Below are 20,556 nucleotides of genomic sequence, written 5' to 3'. Positions count from 1 at the left end.
AAATCATTCTGTCTCCAAGTGAATCACAGCTTTACAGCAATTTTATAATGAAAGAAATGAGGGTTCTCTTCAACCTGCTTACTGCATTGTTTGCAGGGAAGAGGCTGCAGGCAGACACACAAATAGGGGATCTGTAGAATCTACAATATTATGGCCCAAAAAGATAAGCTCTGTGCGTATGTGTGCGTATGTGTGAGTGTGCATGTATGTATCGGAGCACTGAGCAGTAAGGCAGGATGAGAGAAAGAATCCAGGGGCAACTAATGACTTTTTCTCTTCGATTTTTGACTGTTCGGATTGCAAAGACTTTATATACTTTTGAGATTTCTGTAGTAAGTCATAAAGTCAAATAAGGCTGTTTCCTGGAATGGAAATTGTAACTTTACCAGAATGATTTATTTACTGATAGACAGAAAGCGCTAGAAAGTTCATGGTAAAAAAAAAAAAAAAATAGGGTGTTCAAGGCAGAATAGAGTGTATAAGTGCACAATAAAACCACAAAGCCAGTCTGGAATCCTCAAAATGGGAAGGAAGGAAGGTGGGAAGAGAGGAAAAGAGCTAGGGAGGGAAGGGAAGGAAGCGGACATTCGCAGTTCCCTGGAAGATATCAAAGTTAGGTGGAAAGAGAATACTTGGAATCATATGCTCCTGAGTATAAATCCCAGCTAAACCTCTCTGAGCTGTAAAGCTAATTTATGTATCGTATTTAGGTGTGCTCATGTGTTAAAGTCAGGGTATTGATACCAAACACTTCATGATGATTGCAAAGGTGTGGGTTTTGGCTTGAGATAGGTTCTTGAAACATGTATTATTATTTTTTTAAAGTGTATTTATTTCCTGAGTGACGAGACAAAGAGATAGCATCCCCAACAGAGTCTTTTTTTTTTTTTTTGGGAGAGATTTTCACTGTAGGGCGCGTGCGCTCGCCAGACAGACAGAGAGAGACATAGAGACAGAAAGCGAGAAATCACCCCCCAGGGGGGATGGTCACGCCGCAATCCCTTCTCCTCCATTCTCCTCTCGGGATCTTGGGCACGCACGCACACGCGCCCGGTGTGAGTTTTAAGCCACCGGGTCCGGGACCCGAACCGCGGTCGACTGCGTGGGAGTCCAGTGACATAGCCATTACGCTAACTGCTGGTTCCCTCCCCAACAGAGTCTTAATGCTGCCATCCAGCCCAGCCTCAGTCAGCACTGGGTCTTGGGAACACTTGTGCCCAGCATACTCAGGGAGGCCTGCGGACTTGAACTGAGAGAATTCCCATGGGGGATTGACTCACTGAACATTGCATTTAACCCCTGTGCCACAGTCTGGCCCCAACACATATTAGCTCTATTTTTTTTTTCTATTTTCTTTTTTCTATCTGTTCACAAAGGTTAGCTTTCTTTTTTTTCCTTTTCTTTTCTTTTCTTTCTTTTCTTTTTTTTCTTGAGAGGTTTTTGCTTTAGGGTGCGTGCACTTGCCAGAAAGAAAGAGACAGAGAGACAGAAAGCGAGAAATTACTCCTCAGGAAGGATGGCCATGCCACAATCCCTTCTCCTCCATTTTCCTCTCAGGATCTTGGGCATGCATGCATATGCGCCCAGCATGAGTTTAAGTCACCGGGTCCAGGACTCAAACTGCGGTTGACTACATGGGAGTCCAGCGACATAGCTATTACAACATCTACTGGTCCCAACACGAAGGTTAGCTTTCTAAGAGATTAGCTAGACCAAAGTTGTGATGAGAAGGAGGATGACAGTGGTCCCTTGAGAATGCATTACGCACATACTGCAGACCTAAAAAATGACTGGGCAAGACACCCCTCCTTCCAGACCCTCCCTTCATTTAGCAAGCACCCAGTGGTGAAGAGTGGATCTGAACAACAAAATTATTTTGTGCAAGAAAGGAAAACAGCATCACAAATCAGAGGGGAGAAAGCTGGAAGAACTGTGGAGAGTAGAAGCCAGCCCTTCACACAAGCAACCCTGATGTGGGCATGCACAGGGGTAAACGCACGGATGTCTTTCATTAACTTGGTTTCCTGTGTTTGTTAATTGCACCATCATCTCAATGGCCATCTATGGTCTTGGAACAGAAGGTAAATAAGGCTAAATTCATGCTAATTCTTGCTGGGGAAAGGCAGATTAATCCCATTTCAAACAGGCATTGATCACAACGATACAGAGAATGTTAACTAAAGGGCTACATGAAATATACCAGAAGACAATCGATAGTCCTGGGTCCCACTGCACCAAGCTAGCAGGGAAGAGATGGGGGAGGAGGAAGATGGCAAAGGGCAAGGGGGATGAGTCTGAGCAAACATTAGCAAGATGGAAAGTGACAGGAGGAAACACAAGCTGGGGGTAAAGGAGTGGCCACAAGAAAAAGAAAGAGCGTGGAAAGTCAGGGCCAATAGCAAGGTGAAGGAAATAAAAAGAGAGGAAAAAGGAGAAAGGGAGGGAGACAAGTTGAAAGAGTAGGAAGAGTTAGGAAAAAGGAAGGAGAGGGGGGAAAAGTCAGGAAGAGAGATGGAGGAGAACTGGGCATAGGAGCAAAGATGTAAACCAGAGCAAAGGACAGAAAACTTAGGAGGGGGAAGATGCGTAAAGACAGCACAGTGGCATTCAAACCACTCTCTGATTAAACTGGGGCAAATGCTTTTCATGCATCTGTGCCCTTGATTCTGAAGGAAAAAGCAGCCTGAGCGAGAGGACTATTGTGAGGGTAATGACTCCAGGGGGACTGGCGGCCCTCTCTGCTTACATTTATGGAATATACCCAGCAGATTAGGTGCCCTAATGGGAGAAGAGCTGTCTATATGCAAAGTCACAGCATTAGCATGTGTGCCCAGGGCCTAAGGATCCTGCCCGAGCAGTCATTTCTGAGCTGTGCTCTGCTATTATTCCCAGGGCTGTCCACAAGGATGGAGAGCCTGCAAACAGGCTAGCTGCAATATGGCAGTGGCAAGGATTCCTCTGTGGTCAGACCAGGCCAGGGGCGGGCTGGAAGCGGAGCGTCCATCATCTCTAGCTACATGCCAGCAAAGGAGTCGATATGGGAGATGAGAGGACTAAAGAGTGGAGGAGGAGGGATAGAGTGGCTGCACACCAAGGGTTGTGATGGAAATAGCTGCAGGAAAGGAAGCATTTAGGATGATATCAATTATTTATACTCCCCATGACAGGTTTAAGGGGTACCTTTCATAGGCTCTAGTTTCTCTTTCTTCTCATGCATTTTTCTGTCTTATGTCTTTCTCCATCTTTTCCTACTTACTCTAATTTCAAAATTGATTTCCTCTCGTGCTTTCTACTTTTTTTTTTAAGCCCTGGTGGGTTGGGAGCCCCTTTTTCTTGCTCCCAATAAGAGAATTTTGCTTCTGTTACAGCATTCACTATACCTCAATAAAGTTTCCAGAGTCTGTCTTTCCACCCCTGGACCTCCTTTCTTAGTCTGGTGACTTTTTCCTTTGCTGTAGCTACAGGTCCATACACTTCTTAAAGGCAAAAATCCTTAGTCATTTTTGTATCACAGTACCCAGCTCAGTGCCTGGTGCATGGTTGTCCTGGATCGATACTTTCTGCACTGAAATGAACAGACTCAATCACATATTCTCTTATCTTTGCAATCCTATGATTAGTTCTGTTCATTACAGCCTCTCTCGAACACATCTCTCTTCACTCCAAATCTCCACTAATAGCAGCTGGGAATATGATTCTAATTCCTTATCTTTCTCTTGTCCATTCTCCTAATTTTGAGCTCGACCCTGAATTTCTCTAATCGGTTTTAGTGTAAGTACATCTTTCATTTCATTATGTCCATTATCCTCCCTACAAAGTTCAATCAACAAATATATGACTGAGAAATATTAAAAGACCACATATTAAATCCTACAGTTGAAACAATCAAAAGAAAAAGCCTCAGGTCTTCTCCCCCAGTATCCAAACTAAAATTCACATTAATTTATAAATAATTGATGGGTAGACATGTCTTTGTGCCAACATTGTATTTCTTTTGCATGGGGGTTCATTAGTTTCGGAGTTTGCAGAGCCACCTGGAGGGCAGAAGAGTAGAAGAGGAAAAGTTAAAGCAACAAGCTTCAGGGGAACAGCAGGCTGCACCCTGATCTGCTGACTTTCATTTTGGATTTCTCAGTCAGAGTTTATTTGATACACAAGTAGAAGACTATGGGCAATTTGCAAACCAGATAGATTAGCTGGCTGATTCCTTGGGCCTTCTTTCAAAATGGGTCTATGATCAGAGTTTCCTAAACATCTATGATGTATGGATTGTCACACCACTATAAGGCGATCAATCCAAATGACAAATATTTGTTGAACCCTTATTATGGGTTTTTCCAATCAATGGAAGTTTGCCCAGCAGGCTGTGCTGTTCCTTTTTCTTTGCTGCATTTTTGGTGCTTATATTGCTTACTCCTTTCTGGGTTTGACAGCCTGAAGTGAGGCTCACACTCACCTCCACCACATGCAGTCGTTCTAGGAAGCCATCCAACCGCACAAAGACTAAAGAGGATTGGAAATCCCACTCCTTGACTTCCTGGTTCTCTTTGAAGTAAGTATGAAGGTTCTCCCTTCTGTCCTGAAACACCTGCTTAAAGAAGCTCAAGGTGTCTGAGACCACTCTCAGTTTTCTTTGACTTTCTTCTATCTCACTTCTCAGGAGGTCTTCTGGGCTGAGGTAATTGGATGCCTGGAATGCAAACAGGTGAATGTCACTGAGCCCGGCTGAAGGGGCAGCACGTCCCTTAAATTTGCCAACACTAACTTGGAACTAAACAATTGTCCAAGTAATATTTTCCATAAGCATAATACAGGGAACATCTGACTCCAGCCCAAGTCCCACAGGTAGACTAGGAACAGGGTTTAAGCCAATAATCTCAATGACTCTTGAGCCACAGAGATTAATTCAGGGTTAGGCAACGGACCAGTCAGAGACCAGGAGACACAATGAGACTTGTTGGGCCAGCTGGTGTTAGGCCAGGTAGTCTTTCACAGGTGTTTGTGACTTGCTGGCTTTCAATAGTAAAATAATTTAAGTGTAAAAATTCTTTGGGCCATAATGTTTTATTTTTATTTTTTTTTTTAGGTTTTTGTTATAGGGTGTGTATGTTTGCCAGAGAGGGACAGTGAATCACCCCCTCTCCCCAAGGAGGGATGGCCATGCCACAATCTCTTCTTTTCCATTCTCCTCTCAGGATTTTGGGTATGCATGTACCCATGTCCAGTGTGAGCTACAAGTTGCTGGGCCCAGGACTCAAACTGTGGTCAACCATGTGGGATTCTAGCACCTTCACCCTCATGCCACCTGCTGGCCCCATTGGATCATAATTTTTTGCTTGCTTCCAAGAGTCTTGAACCTGAAAACTGAAAAGCTGAAACTACTGGGCAGCCGCCATCATGACCACAGAGATAACTGGGTCCTGGCCACATCTGAAGGGTACGTTTTAAGTCAGGGCCAAACCTACCCTTTCCTTCAATTTTCATGGTCCACAACTCAGCACGTTTTCTTTTTGTGGATGCTAATTTTGGTCAGGTTTTCTCACACTTCCACCTAAAAAGTTCTGGCTGATGAACAAGGAACAATGGAAAGTGCTGGCCTAGGATTAGAACAACCTGAGTTCAGGTCTTGGTGGGATATCCTTGGATAAGTCAGTTAATCACCCTGAGCCTGAGTCCATGTCTTTAAATAATGATAAGTAATAAATAATAAGGCCCTCCTTGATAATGACCCTTCAGGGGTCATTTGATAATTGACAAGATCATGAATTTTGTAGTCTGCAATATGGTCCATTGATCAGTCCTTGTTAGCTACTCTTTAAGCTCGTTTATTGTTTTCTCAGGACCACAGCTCATTAGGGACAAATGAAGCCAGTTTGGGGGAAGATGACCCAAATTTCCATAACGCCTCTAGTTCTGGTCAGTTTCACTGCTCAAGGTGTACCCTGCCCTCGTTAGCAATGAAAAGAGTTCCTAAGAAAAAGGGACATGAACCATATAATCTAAGAAGCTGTTTCTCCAGTGCTCACAGGTACTGAGCTCTTATGTGCAGGGCATGTGCATTATGTCATTAACCCTCACAATCACTCAGGTCCTCTTCTTTTCAATATTGTACTGAGGAGGTGAATGAGGCACAGAGAAGGTAAGTGACCTTCCCTGGCACACACGGCTAACAAATGCTGAAGGCAGAATCTGGTTCAGGGTTGCCTGACTCCAGAGGCGGCATTCTGAATTGCTAGGCTTCACTTACCTCATATGAATCCCTCAGAACAAATCAGGAAGGAGGTTGCAATTCACTTTTCCTACCCTTTCCCCTGCCCAATTCTTAAACAGAGCTGAGAGGAAGACTGGGCCTCCTCAATGTCTTAGTATTATTGAAAACGTCTTTGTGAGTTATCAGCTTGTGAAGTAAAATAATTCAAGTGTGAGAACTCTTGGAACCATAATTATTCCCTGCCTAGAAAAATGCATACATGGCTCTTTCCTGTGACTCGGTGCCAACCAGCCCTCAGAGAGAGGTTGCTGAAAATCCCAGGGTGGCCCACCTGCTGGATGAGAAGGTTGCAGATCTCCTGGAGCAGCACTGTGAGCCTCCCTGGGGAGCGGTAGCACTTGCATGTGGCCCAAATCAGACAGACCACGTGAAGCAGAGGCTGCAGCCGGGACTTCACCTCTGGAAACTCCACACTCTCGAGGGTTTCCAGGTGGCAGTGGAGTGGTACCAGGTGCACATGGATGTCCTGTGCCTCTGTCAGAGCTGGAAAGAATTGAAGGTGTCATCATTCCCTGCTGTAGGTTCATACCCACCTGCTGGAGCCCTGGTGCCTGGAAAGTGAAGGATCTGCAAAGCAAACCCTGCAGTTGCTTCCTACACTGATCCAACAGTGAGGAGGCTGCCACCAAAAAACTTTCTAGCTCTTATGCGAAAATACGTAAATCTGGAGAGCCCTGAACAATGAGCATGATGGTCTGAGGTATTCTCTCTTACAACATTCCTCTGTCTAAACTTCATCTCCCTGCTCCTCCCAGCCCCTGTCTGGTGCTCTGTGTAGCAGACAATTCAGTCGGTACACCTTTGTTATGTCCTTGCTGCTGATATATAGGAGACAAGACAAAAGAAATGACAGAGGGTGTTTTAGAATCAGAAAAACCTGCATGTGGACATGCCTAACACTTCAGAGTCTCAAAAATAGGTTGAACAGTAACTAAAGTGTCCTTGTGAAGGCTGAAGGTAATGCAAACTGAATCTTCATAAACATCTAGAACACTGCTTGAACTAAAACGGGGGTTTGATAAATGGCAGTGTCTCTCACGGGTATTCATTAACTAAGAATCTTGTTGAGCTCCTGTACAAGAGAAGTCATAGGGCCTGGAGAAATAGCACAGACAGATGATGGCAAGGTTCTGCTGGTGTTCAAAGCCAGGAGAATCTCCTACCATTTCCTTTGAACACAGTCAAGGAGAGAGAGAGGCCTTTAGCCAGTTGTCATGTAGTTATCGGGGGGTGGTGTAGAAAACCCAGGGGCTTTGTTGGGCTGAGTGCATACCAACTTAGAGGGATGGCAAATGCTTTTTGAGCAAACTGAATTGGAAAGGGGTGTATATAAAGGCCGATTCTTTATGGGTAGATAATCAAATGTCATCAAAGAAGAGTAGATGGTCTTGGGTTATATTATGTGGATGAGGCTGTTTTTGTCCTAAAGGAGACTCAAAACATATTTAACAAACAGTATTTTTCTTTCTTTCTTAAGTATTCTATGATTAGGTTGCACCTAATTTTTGTATTGCTTATCATATTTTTTTAAAGTGGCCAGAGGACCTATTTACTTGCCAGAAAGAGAAAGAGGAAGAAAGCACCCCATGACATGTCACGGTCATGCATAATTTTCAAGTCATCAGTGCATGGATTGAAAGCACAGTCAGCCGTGTGGGATCCAGCTCCCAATGCACATAGTTAACCATGCACTATAAGGCTGGTCTGTAGTTTCGATATGCCAGGGACTGTCCTACTCACTAGACATAACCATCTTGTATAAAGCCCTGCCAAGTAGCTTTAGCAGTTCTACTTTATAAGTAAAAAAAGTAAAATCTAAATAACTTGCCTACGGTCACCCCATGAGCTGAACAGTCCTGTCCAGCTGAGCAGAAGGAAGGTTATCTTTTGGAATCCCTGCCTTGGCAGTCATGAGGTTCATCATACTCAGGAGGATGCCTACATGTGTGTTGTACTTTGTATTCCCAATGGGTTTGTGGGAAGCAGTATGTGAATCGGATTTTCAAAAGTCAAATGTCACAGTACATTGACTAGAGCAGTAATTCTGAAGTGGGGAAGCTGAAAAGTGAATATCAGAACCACTGTGCTAGAGTAGGGAGCTTCAGAATCCAATGCCATTCTAAGGGCCACATGCTCTCACATAGGTCCTGAGGACAAAGAGCCCTAAGCCCTTTAAAGAAGCAAAATCTCCAGTCAGCCATGCTGGCGAGACAGTAACACAATGTTCTGTGAATGCTAACGCCACATGGGGCAGTCTCAGCTTCAGGCCGCAATGTCTCCCTGGGCATGCGAGGTGCGTGTTCACTTGTGATCCTGGCTGGCTGAGGCTGGGTGTGGATTGAAGCATGAAGACCCTCACTCTCTCTGATGGAAGGAATAAATAAACTTTTAAGAAGAAAAATCTCTTTTAATCATACAAATAGGCACTCTCCTAAGAGCACAGTTGAGAGAACAGCGTTGGTCTTCCAGTCCAGGGTGCCAGCATGGTGGCTTACGAAGTGAATAAAGACAGAGCGTAAGTAACCAGTTGTACAGTGACGTCCAGTAGTTTGCTAGTAAATATTTTAACAACAGTCTTCTCAGAAACAAATGCCTTTTCTTAGTTATAGAATTTGACAATTTTCTGTGGCATATTTCCAATATTCCAATATTCTCACCATGTTTGATTTCAAGATACCAATTTGATTTCATTGAGTGTTGCTTAGGAGGAAAGGGATGAGAGGGTTAAAAAGAGATGCGTGGAGAACCAGCAGATGGTGTAATGGTTACACTGCTGTACTCCCACATGACTGACCATGGTTTGAGTCCCGGACCCAGATGTTTGAAACTCATGTTAGGTGCATGTGTGTATGTGTCCAAAATCCTGAGAAGAGAATGGAGGAAAAGGGATTGTGGCATGGCCATCCTCCCTGGGGAGAGATTTCTTGCTTTCTCTCTCTCTGTCTCTCTGGTGAGCATGCATGCCCTATAGCAACAATCTCTCAAAGACAAAAAAGGGGGGGGCGGATGCAGGGCTGGTAGTGGTGGCAAGTAAGGACACAGTGCTCTGCAAGGGTGGACCCACATGGGAAGGCTCTGGCTTAGCATCCCAGGGTCTCCCTGTGTACTCCGGGCACATGTGTGTGCCTATGATCTGGGCTGACTGAGGCTGGAAGTGGATCATGCCATGCATACTCTGTTAGGCATGCCTATCTCTCATTCTACCTCTCTTTCTCATGGGACAAATAAAAGCAAAACTTACCATGGGAGAAATAAAAACAAAACTTAAACAAGGAAAGAGAGGCACACAATAACTGTTTAGCCATCCTTGACGGCTAATCAGGTTGAATTACACTTATCCTGCCTTTATAGAAGCTGGAAAACAGAACTACCCTAATTAGTCTTTCTTTTTTTTTTTTTTTTCTTTTCATCTTAATTTTTTTAGAGGCAAGGCCTCACCATGTTGCCTCAAACACATCCGTCCTCAAACACGCTATCTGCCTGCCTCAGCCTCCAGAGGAGTAGGGACTATAGGCATGCACCTCCCAGGCCTGCTGCCTAATAAGTCTTTATTGCCCTGTACTGTTCCCTCAAGGTAACTTTTGCTTCCAGCTTTTCAAGGTTCTTTCATTGCCCAATCAATTCCACTTCATTCAAATCTCATTTCTGCACATTTTCTTCTTAACCTCCTTCATTATTCCTCACTGCTTCCCAATCCATGCCCACTAATCTAGAAATATTTCCTTTCCTCTCCCTCTCTTCAGTTCATCAGTAAGCCAAGAAACTACACTGATCACAACTAATAAGAATAATGCACATAGTATAAAGAAAGCCAGATGTTCTGGTATTAAATTAGAAATATGAAAATCAGTCACCAGGCTCTTTTTATTCATAGAAGATCTTGCCAAGTCTTCTGACCGAGTCTTTACCTAACACCCCTAATGAACTTTTCTTTAATTCTATCATCAGAATTCAGTTAGATAGTTAAAGATTTCTATTTTTATAGTAGTACTTATTGAGTTCTATTTATAATGGTGGTGTTGGCCCTCCATATTTGCAGGTTTCTCATCCACAGATTTAACCAACTGCAGATAAAAAATACTCAAGGAGACTGGGTGGTAGTGCAGAGGTAAAATGTTCATGTTCTGTGAGGCTGGCTCACACAGGAAGATTCATGTCTGGAGACCTCCCTCAGTAATCCAGGCACATGTGTGCCTATTACCTGGAGCTGGATGAGGCTGGGGTGGATCTTGGCATAAGAAATTGTTGAGGGTCCTCTCTCTCCATCTCTCTCTCTCTTGTCTCACTCACTAGTAAAAGAGATACATTTTTAAATTTTTTAAAAGAAAAGAATACATTTGGAAAAAAAAAATTCAACAGCAATAAAATAACAATAAAACAATACAAATAACACACACACATACACAAAACCAGCAAGTAAAACAGCAACTTACATAGCATTCACATTGGTTTAGATGCGGTAAGTAACCCAGAGAGGATTTAAAGTATAGGAGGATATGTGTAGGTTGCATGCAAATGCAATGCCATTTTATAGAAGGGACATAAGCATCTGCAGATTTTTGTACTCTCAGAGTCCCTGGGACTAAACCCCATGGATACCTAGGATGACTATTCTGTTTTTTTTCTAATTATATTGCCAGCATATGTTCTGCTGCAGAAACCTTTCAAAGCTACCCTGGGAAAATAAATCTTTTGTAACTATTTATGTGAATGATTATATTGGGTCGTTGGGAAAGTCATGATGTATTTTCCTATGTATTTCGTCCTTTCTTCTTTTTTCTTTTCTTTTCTTTCTTTCTTCCTTTTTTTTTTTTTTAGGAGGCTTTTGTCTTAGAGTATATGTGTACCAGACAGACAGAAAGACAGACACAGCAAGAGGGAAAGCAAGAAATCACCCCCTTTTTTTTAGGAGGCTTTTGCCTTAGGGCATATGTGTGCCAGACAGACAGAAAGACAGGCACAGCAAGAGGGAAAGCAAGAAATCACCCCCAGGAGCTATGGTCACGCCACAATCCCTTCTCCTTCCAGGATCTTGGAAACACACACACGTGCCTGACCTGAGTCTCAAGCTACCTGATCTAAGCCTCCAACTCTGGTCAGCTATGAGGGGAGGCTTTTGCCTTAGGGCATATGTGTGCCAGACAGACAGAAAGACAGGCACAGCAAGAGGGAAAGCAAGAAATCACCCCCAGGAGCTATGGTCACGCCACAATCCCTTCTCCTTCCAGGATCTTGGAAACACACACACGTGCCTGACCTGAGTCTCAAGCTACCTGATCTAAGCCTCCAACTCTGGTCAGCTATGAGGGAGTCCAGCTACATAACCACCACGCCATCTGCAGGCCCCTCTATGTGTTCCTATGCAAAACATGTGTCATGACTTTACTGATGACCAAGGGTTTATGAACCTATTAATGTGAAAAATATATTTGGAGTACTAAATAACCAACTCATACTTTTACTACATGTTATTTTATTTCAGAGTCCCAAATTTCAGGCATTTGCACATTTTCTTTATATTATAATCATGTCTATGTATAACCTGTAGTATTGCTTCCTTAATGTTTTTTCTCTCAATTGATTCCCATTTAACTTAAATAAAATTATATAAAACAAAAACTTTGAATCTATACCATAAAGAAAAAACTAGTTACCACTTGCTAAGGACAGAATTACTCTTCAGCACATTTTACAAAATACCTATCTGTGTACCTCCCACAGTCATCTCTTTCAGCAACAGTGGCACACATACCACTTTTGAGGACACCTGTCCTTTTGAATTGAAGTATAAATTGGGAACAAGAGTAGATTCCTCTGGGATACAGAATCTCTCAGCGATGCAGTACACTGGGGTCTCAAGAGACATCTTGTTACCAGCCTGCTTGATGTGTTGGCAAACGAGCAGAGCAGACTCTGTGATGTGATTTTAGGACCCAAAAGGACAGCAAAGACTAAAGCCTATGCCAGTTCTTCACGATTATATATCTCATGTCAGAAACTCCATAACTGGAACTTTTATTCCATTAGCTAAGGGGTTTCCAACCCCATACTATGAGGAAGAGAAGCTGGGAGAAGGGATCAGCCATTGTCCCTGTATACAGCATTCTGCTCCCTTTACCAGAGCCAATAGACCTTGGACCATATTATGTTCAAACTCATATGGGAAAGTGTGTTTAAAAAAAGAGTTCTGGAAGAGGAAAAATATTTGGGAAAAAAAAAAAAGTGCTTCTGGGAACCAGCAGTTAGCGTAATGGCTATGTCGCTGGACTCCCATGTAGTCGACCGCGGTTCGTGTCCAGGACCCGGTGGCTTAAAACTCATGCTGGGTACGTGTGTGTGTGCCCAAGATCCCAGGAGGAGAATGGAGGAGAAGAGATTGCGGTGTGACCATCCCCCCTGGGGGGTGATTTCTTGCTTTCTGTCTCTATGTCTCTCTCTCTCTGTCTGGCGAATGCACATGCCCTATAGAGAAAACCTCTCAAAAAAAGAAAAAAAAAAAAACGCTTCTTAGATTAAGCTCAAATTGTATGAAATTGCAAATACATTGAAAAATTCATTTTGACCTGGAGCCTGGAGTCCTGAAGAGCGAGGAAGGGGTTTCATAGGAAGAAACAAAGTGCACCAATGAGAGGAGAGGAAGCCCTGAAAAAATTTACCTACTTCTAATCATAGACTTTGCTGGCTTTGCAGTTTCAACAAGGGCTGAGCTTGTCTGGTGCTCAGATGGCCAGGAAATTGCAGCCCCATCTGACAGTAGGAACAGAAAAAGCAGAAACAGAATAGAGATTTCTCAAGAGCTAAGAGTAGAGGGACCTGAATTCCAGAGGTCAGAGATAACAACACACAATCGGACGGTATAGCACAATTGATAAAGTACATTCAACTCTAGTATCTCACAAGTGTATAGGGAGGCAGGTGGGCATAGGTGCATCATAACCATGGAACATACTAAAGCTCAGAAAAGTTAGGTGAATTTGCCCAAGATCACAAGGCAGCAGAACTGCAAACAGAGCACAGTTCGTTTAGCTGCTCCCCTGCTTCTAGATTTGGCATGGAAAGTTCTAAGGACTTGAAGACACTGAAAGCTGACAGAGAGAAGTGAATCATCATTAAATAAGAAATCCAAGCCAAATGTATTTGTGAAGGCATGGAAGGTTCTAAGGACTTGACACTGAAAGCTGACAGAGAGAAGTGAATCATCATTAAATAAGAAATCCAAGCCAAATGTATTTGTGAAAACACTGGCTGGTTCTTACCTGCTTCAACATCACTGAACATGGCTTTGAACGCTGGAAAGTAGCTGCTCTGAAGCTTGTCCAGGAGTCCGGCCATACCCCTCACTTTTATTGTTCTCAGCTGATTATAAATGTATTCCAGATCCTCATACCTGCAATTCATAGAGAAGGGCAAATCCAGGTGAGCACCAGGAAATGCAAGTCACACTGTCTGTGATGACCCACCTTCCATAGACAGAGCAGCCCTGGCTCAGGGCTCTCCCACAGAGTCTTGACTCCAGTCCACAGAGCCCGGACATCTGTTCCCAGAGAAGCGAGGGCAAAAGCCTGAGTCGGGAATACAGGTTCAAAGGGGCCGCTCCAGGAAGCACTGCTGTGACCATATGGTGGCTCGAAACCTGGGCAGCTGCAGGTCGTTAGCCCTTGCAGTAAGGTTGGGGCAGGGCAAGAGAGATGCTGTTGGAGCCGGGCTGCTAGAAAAGTGCCTTGCAGGTCAGCAGAGGAGTTAAAAACCATGTAGGAGGATGGACATCTTAGTATGGAGCAGCAATTGGGACTGGAGTCCTACAGACATGCCTGGTCACATGACACAGAGGCTCTCCACTCTGTGCAGACAGGGACATCTGCTTCCACATCTGTCTGTCTCCTTTTCAGTAAAGAATGTAACAGCATAATGATACACGGGAGGAAGAGGGAAATATGTGGGAGCAGGGTCCGTAGTAGTGAGGCCTTTCTAGATACCCCGTGGGGCTGACACACAGTGAGCAGTGAGTGAAGGACTTGCCAGCCCTGCTGATGATGGGCAGGGACCTAGAAGAGACCATACTGTAGCCAACTTCCAAGATCCCTCTCTTGCTCCAGATTCTGAAGAAACACGTGTACATCTAGCCTCGACTGTCAACAGAGAAAGGAGTAGACACTTGGAAGAACAGATTAGAGGACAGATTAGTTTCACGTGTAGTGGAAAGATCCTTTGAAAAGATATCCAAAGACAAATTGATGATAGCCCAAGAAAGGAAGGATGACTATTGAACTTTGGGGAAAGTTCGTCTCCCAGTTCCTGGAAAAACAGTATTGGTCCAGTGACATTGGGCTGTCTGCCCCATGGATGATGAGAAATAACTGGAGGGAAGAACCATTCAATGGTTGACTCCCCCAGACTAGTCCCGCCTTTATCCTCTGTAAGATACCTTCTCCCCAGGGTTTGAGTGAGTGAGCTCCTGTTTGCCTACCTGCTCTTCCAGAACTCCAACTCCACCTTAGGGGTGGGATTCTCCAAGAGGGGCTGGGAAGACTCCTTCTTTAGCACCACCTGCACTTGGTGGCTCCATCTGACCACCGCAGATTCAATGGCGTAAATGACGGACTTATCTATGGAATCCAAGCTGTGAAAGAAAGAACGAATCTTTTGAAACATGTGGAAATAACTTAACCCTGGCTGTTCTTCAATACAGAATCCCAAATCTTTAAAAAATAGGTGGGAAATTCTATTTAACCCATGGTTTCTTAACTTTTTCTTATTGAGTAGTCAATAATTTGTATAGATCCTCTCCCCAGGAAAAAAATGCTTATTATGCATATGTGTATGTTCATTATTCCTTCAGATTCATGGATGTTATGGTTTGAAAATATGACCCCTCAGAATTCCTGTGTTAAAATTTGATGAGCTGCTGTAACAGTGTAAATGCTGAAAAGATAGAGACTTAATCCAAGCATGAGACTGATAGGTGGGGCCTTTGGGAAGCATTAGACTTTATTGTGGGACTCTCATGACTGAGTCCTGTTGAGTTTTAAAAGGCGGAAATGAGACAGAGACATGCTCTGTGCTACTCATGTTCTGACCCTCCACTAGGTTATCCACCAGCATGAAGACTCTCACCAAATGCAGCCCTTGGAGTTTGGACCACCAAACTATGAGCTCAGTAAACCTTTATTTTTATAAATTATGCAGATTCAAGTAATTATGATATTAGTAACAGAACAAACCAGAACAAAAGGTTCACCTATAGATATTCCAAAGACTAGTTTAAAAACTCTGAATGCCATCCAGTCTTCCCAGTGGTGCATGGATATTGTGAACAGGAACTATTCAGATGACCACTCAACCCTTGCTTGAGCCCCACCAGTGACAAAAAGTGTTTTATTTGACAGAACAGCACATTCCTAACCAAACTGACTCTCCCAGGGGGAAAGTTTGTCTCTGTACTGAGCCATCCAGGCCTGCCTGCCATTTTCATATGTTTGTCTTAATTCTGACCTCTGCAGCAAGAGGAAATAGTTTATTTCCTCCTCCATGAGGCAATCCATCATCCATCTGAATACCATTATCATACCTTGTCCTCAGTTTTTCAATGAAGAATGGAATTCCCAAGTGTCTCCCTCCCCCATACATCTTTTTATTTAAAAAATCTTACCTATGTCTAGAAAGAACTAAAAATAAAAAAGAAATACATTTTGGCTGCCTTTTTCCAAAGTCTTAACTGAAAACTGTACATACCAAGACCCAAGGACATAGTGACAAAGAAAGAGGGCATTATCATTCAGATTTTCAAGTCAGACTCACCTTTCTTTAATTGAACTGAATTCATATTTGTTGTGAAATGATATGGCACAAGTGATTATGAAAAGTATTACAGGAAAATGACACTCAACTCTACTCAAATGATCCATCCTTTTGGGACATCATCAAGTTCGAACAAAAGGAGACAAACTCAGCAATGATTATATACACACGTTAAGTGATACTGAATTAAAATATAAAGGGGGAACCATCAGATAGCATAATGGTTACATCATTGGACTCCCACACAGTCAAGTGTGGTTCAAGTCCCAGACCGGGTGACTTAAAACTCCTATCAGGCACTCCCAAAACCCGGAGAGGAGAATGGAAGAGAAGGGATTGCAGTGTGACCACCCTCCCTGAGGGGTGATTTCTCTCTCCCTCTCTGTCTCTATCTCTCTGGTGAGTGCATGTGCCCTATAGCAAAAAATATGAAATAAATTTTTTTAAAAAGGGACTAGGAAAAGGGTAGTTTGCATTTATTTATTTTGAAAATTGGATATTTTTATTAGACCACAATATTTTCTTGTTAATTGGGAAATAATTTCAGATTATATATGGAGAAAATCACTTTCAATAGAAAAAAACTCATTAGAAAGTACATTGCTTGCTGGGACCAGCAGGTGGCATGGTGGTAAAGTGCTGGACACTCTCACATGGCTGACCACAATTCAAGTCCCGGATGTGGTGGTTTGCTTTTTCACTTTCCCTCTCTCTCTCTCTGTGTCCATCTCTAGTCAAATTAAAATAAATGAATGAATAAATTTTTTAAAAAAAGAAAGAAAAATATTATTAAAAAAGAGAAAAGAAAGTACATTGCTTGTATATAGTTTATTCTTCAGAACTAATCATAGATTTGAATACACAGCAATGACAGTAATACGTTGGACTACTTGGCAATATGGCAGGCTGAGCTTGTGTAGGAAGGCCATCTGTTGTCATAAACACATAGAAACACCAGATAAAATATAACAAAATATATTATTTATCTACATAGCCTGATTTGAAAGAGAAAAAAAATCCCCAGGGGATAAGAAAAAAGACAACTCAAAGTTAGAGTGAAAGTTAATGGTGGATATAACTCAGTTTTTTTAAGAGGCTTTTGCCTTAGGGCACATTCTTTTACTGGAGAGAGAGAGAGAAACAGAGACAGTGAGAAGAAAAGTGAGAAATCACCCCCCCCAGGGGTATGGCCCCCTTCTCCTCCATTCTTCTCCCGGGATCTTGGGTGTGCACACACACATGCCTGGAGAGATTTTCAAGCCACTGGATCTGGTTGGCCTGTGGGAGTCCAGCGATGTAACCACTATGCCATTCACTGGCCCCTCATGGTGGATATAAGTCCTAAAAGGAGAAGAAAGAAGCTCAGGTATCAATGCCCACTCAGGGGCAGGAGTCATGCACTGCAGGCCCCAACAAAACCAGATTTGTTTCTATTTGAAAAGAAAAAAAAAGGCAAAACAAAAACTCAGGACCTGAAAAGTGTACCTAGTTGCTTAGGGAAGAGCAACCAAAGTTAGTTCTGTGATATTATGTACTGAGTAAATGCTGGGAAGAGGTGCAGCTCCCTCCCAGACCAGACCTGGGTCTCTGCCAAAGATGAGACATTACACTGATAAACAAAAATCCTGAGATCAGTGTGGCTGCTCTCAGCCTGAAATGACACTGAATAAGGGGGAAAAAAAAAAAAAAGCCATGTTTCTGTGATAACCTTAAAAGGCCTCAGGCAGAGGGATGGGGCAAGGAAAGTAATCAGCACAGACAGACAGTTGAAGATGTTGGCGAACAGAGCAGGCAGTGGCCTTGTGCACAGGAAGAGGAGCTGTGCATACTCAGGGTAGGAAAGTTGGAAAGAAGATGTTCAGATAAACCAGCTTCTCTCATATCTCACAGGCCCATATGGTCAGGCTGGCAGTACTTACTCTGTCTCACTTTGGAAATCCACAAACTCCATTTTTTCTGAGCCTATTGGAAGAGGCAGCAATGTTTTCCCCTTCACTTGCTCAAGGATAACCAAGAGGTCACACTGGAGGGTGTGCGCATGTCGCCTGACATCTTGACATACCATGTGGGGCCAGTCTAGGCGATTCTTCTCATTGGCCAGGACGGGTATAACGACCTGTAATAGAGGTACACAGAGAAGGAAGGCAGGCATTCTACTTCTGTGATCTTAAGAAAGACTGTTCTGAAAAAGGCCCATCAAGCTATACCTAAGCTTGAACAGGTCACTGTGCTAGAAGGCCTAATATTGTGGTCCAACATTACATGATGCGTTGACAGCTTATAAAATCAGCAGGGCCTCAAATAGCCTGTCCACAAATGTCCTCCTCACTCTGCTCTTGTGGGTGATGTCCCCTAGCAAGACAGTCCTAATTAAGGAGACCAGTCACAGTTCCTGCTTATCCCGGAATAGCAAGCTTCAGTTCCTGACAGCTTATGGCATCACTCAAATAAGCCTATCGCATCCTCTCACATGAACCAGGGGGTACTCCCACCTTCCTGACACTACAAAGTATGACTCCCATGGCCTCTGGTTGTTCACTCTGTTCCCAAGTGTGACCCTGTGTAGCCCTGCATGGCACAGTGTCCTTCTGTAAACTGAGAGTATGTATGACCAATAAGTTGTTGTAAATGTCACTCATATTGTGATGATGTTGTATTCAGTCACCCCCATCACCAGGTTGACTAGGAGATGACTTGAATAGTCACAGGCCAGAGGCAAAAAAATAAATAAAAATAAAAAATAAAATTAAAAAAAAAAAGGATGAATGCAGGTAAGATAATCTACAGGTGGTGCGAGGGGGCACCCTAACAAAGTAAGGAAATTTGAAGATCTTGAATCCATCTTTAGGATGATCATTTCAGTCATTTAACTTAGTTCCCCTTTGTCAGGTACCTACCTATCCCCAAATCTGAGCCAACAGAATCAAGCCAACATCTCTGATCTGACTTTTCAAGGAAGAAATGTCTTCTCTTTTCTACTAGTAGAGCTTTTAGTGGCCATCTTCTACATACAGAAGCTTAGAATTAAGTCAATATGGAGAAGAGAGAATTTATGAATGATTAAAGACCACATTCTGGTGACTTTTTTGAATTCCTGAATCAAGCTTCTCATGAACTCTCTGAGCTAATTTAAATTGAATTTCCATCATAGCCACTTAAAACAGCAACACAACCCACTGTCAAAATCACACAGCTAATGGAAAGAGAATCCTAGAAAAACAAGTGATGAAGAAGATACCAAAGAAATGAAAAGGAAACATGGATCTATTTGGAAGGTTGGGTATGTGACCAATAAGTTCTGGTAGTTCTGAAATAGAATGCCTGGGCCTGGCACATTAAATTCCAGAGGATTATACCTGCCTGGTCTGTCTGGAAACATTAATTGTGCGGAGAACAGATAAACAGAGAGCTCACAAAGAAAGAAAATGTCACACACTAAGCTTTATCACATTCATGTTGAAGAAGGACCCTTTAGACCCAGAGCAAAAAGTCCAACAGACAAAGAGGATAAATTGGAATTTTCTTAAGATCTCAAAGGCAGCACCATATCTTATTTGATCTTTATATACAAAGTCTTCCTTAGGGTCTAGATCATAGGAAGCACTCAATTGAAGTTGATAGAATAACCAAATGTATACTGTCTGAATTGTGTTTGGGTTGGTTTTTTTGAAGGGCATAGAGTGATAAAAAATGATGAAATGAAATGAAAAGTTATTAATTTATTTGAATACTTACTGAACATCTACTATATGCTAGTATTGTTCTAGGTGCTAGGAGGATACATCAGAGAATAAAACACAAGATTTCTGACCTTGTAAAGTTTAAATCTAGAGGAGAGACAGTCAATAAAGAATATTCTGTTAACAAAAATGAAACAGGTGAGGGGATTAGGAATGTGGGGTGGAGGAACTGCAATTGTTCAACTGAGGTCAGTGGAGGCATCAACAAAATGTGAACATTTGAACAAAGGCTGGGGACGACAGAAATAGTGTTTTGCAAATCCTTGGAGGAAATATATTGCAAGTTGAATGAATAGCCAGTACAAAATCCCAGAGGTGGGAATATGCCTGGGGTGACTAAGGGGCAAGATGGAGGTCAGTGAAATGGATCAGGGTGAGTAGAAAGAGTAGGAGGGGTGAATAAAGGGGGTTAAATCACATGCGTCCTTGCCTGTAGGATTTTGAGTTTTACTCTTAAGAGAAATGCATATCATTGAAAAGTTTTGAGCAAAGGAAAGGCATAGTCTGAGAGCTCTTTCAGTAGGATAATTCCAGCTGCTGCTCTAGGGGGGCAGAATGGAAAAGCAAAGCAGTTAGCAAGTTGATGGCTATAATACATAAGATAGTGAGTAGGTACAATGGGTAGGGGTGGATGAGGTAAGAAATGGTCTAATTCCATATAGATTTTGAAGTTACACTCATTGCCATATCTGAATGAACTGTGTTTGGGGTTGCAAGAACAAAAGTGATCAGAACAACTCTAAGACT

General features: G+C 42.8%; 1 protein-coding gene across 1 annotated transcript in view; it reads right to left on the bottom strand.

The window, feature by feature from the left end:
- LOC102489272 (dynein heavy chain 9, axonemal) overlaps nucleotides 1-20,556 on the bottom strand; it is a 39,868-nt gene that overhangs the window by 12,546 nt on the left and 6,766 nt on the right. The window contains exons 2-6 of the mRNA XM_027774922.1: nucleotides 17,989-18,185; nucleotides 14,739-14,891; nucleotides 13,528-13,658; nucleotides 6,543-6,754; nucleotides 4,457-4,690 (exon numbers count right to left, since the gene is read on the bottom strand). Coding sequence (XP_027630723.1) covers nucleotides 4,457-4,690; nucleotides 6,543-6,754; nucleotides 13,528-13,658; nucleotides 14,739-14,891; nucleotides 17,989-18,185 — 927 coding nt within the window. The remainder of the gene's footprint in view (nucleotides 1-4,456; nucleotides 4,691-6,542; nucleotides 6,755-13,527; nucleotides 13,659-14,738; nucleotides 14,892-17,988; nucleotides 18,186-20,556) is intronic.

This window comes from Tupaia chinensis, unplaced genomic scaffold, assembly GCF_000334495.1.
Source record: "Tupaia chinensis unplaced genomic scaffold, TupChi_1.0 Scaffold000493_1, whole genome shotgun sequence".
Taxonomy (NCBI): Eukaryota; Metazoa; Chordata; class Mammalia; order Scandentia; family Tupaiidae; genus Tupaia; species Tupaia belangeri.
This window is presented reverse-complemented; position numbering and strand designations above follow the sequence as displayed.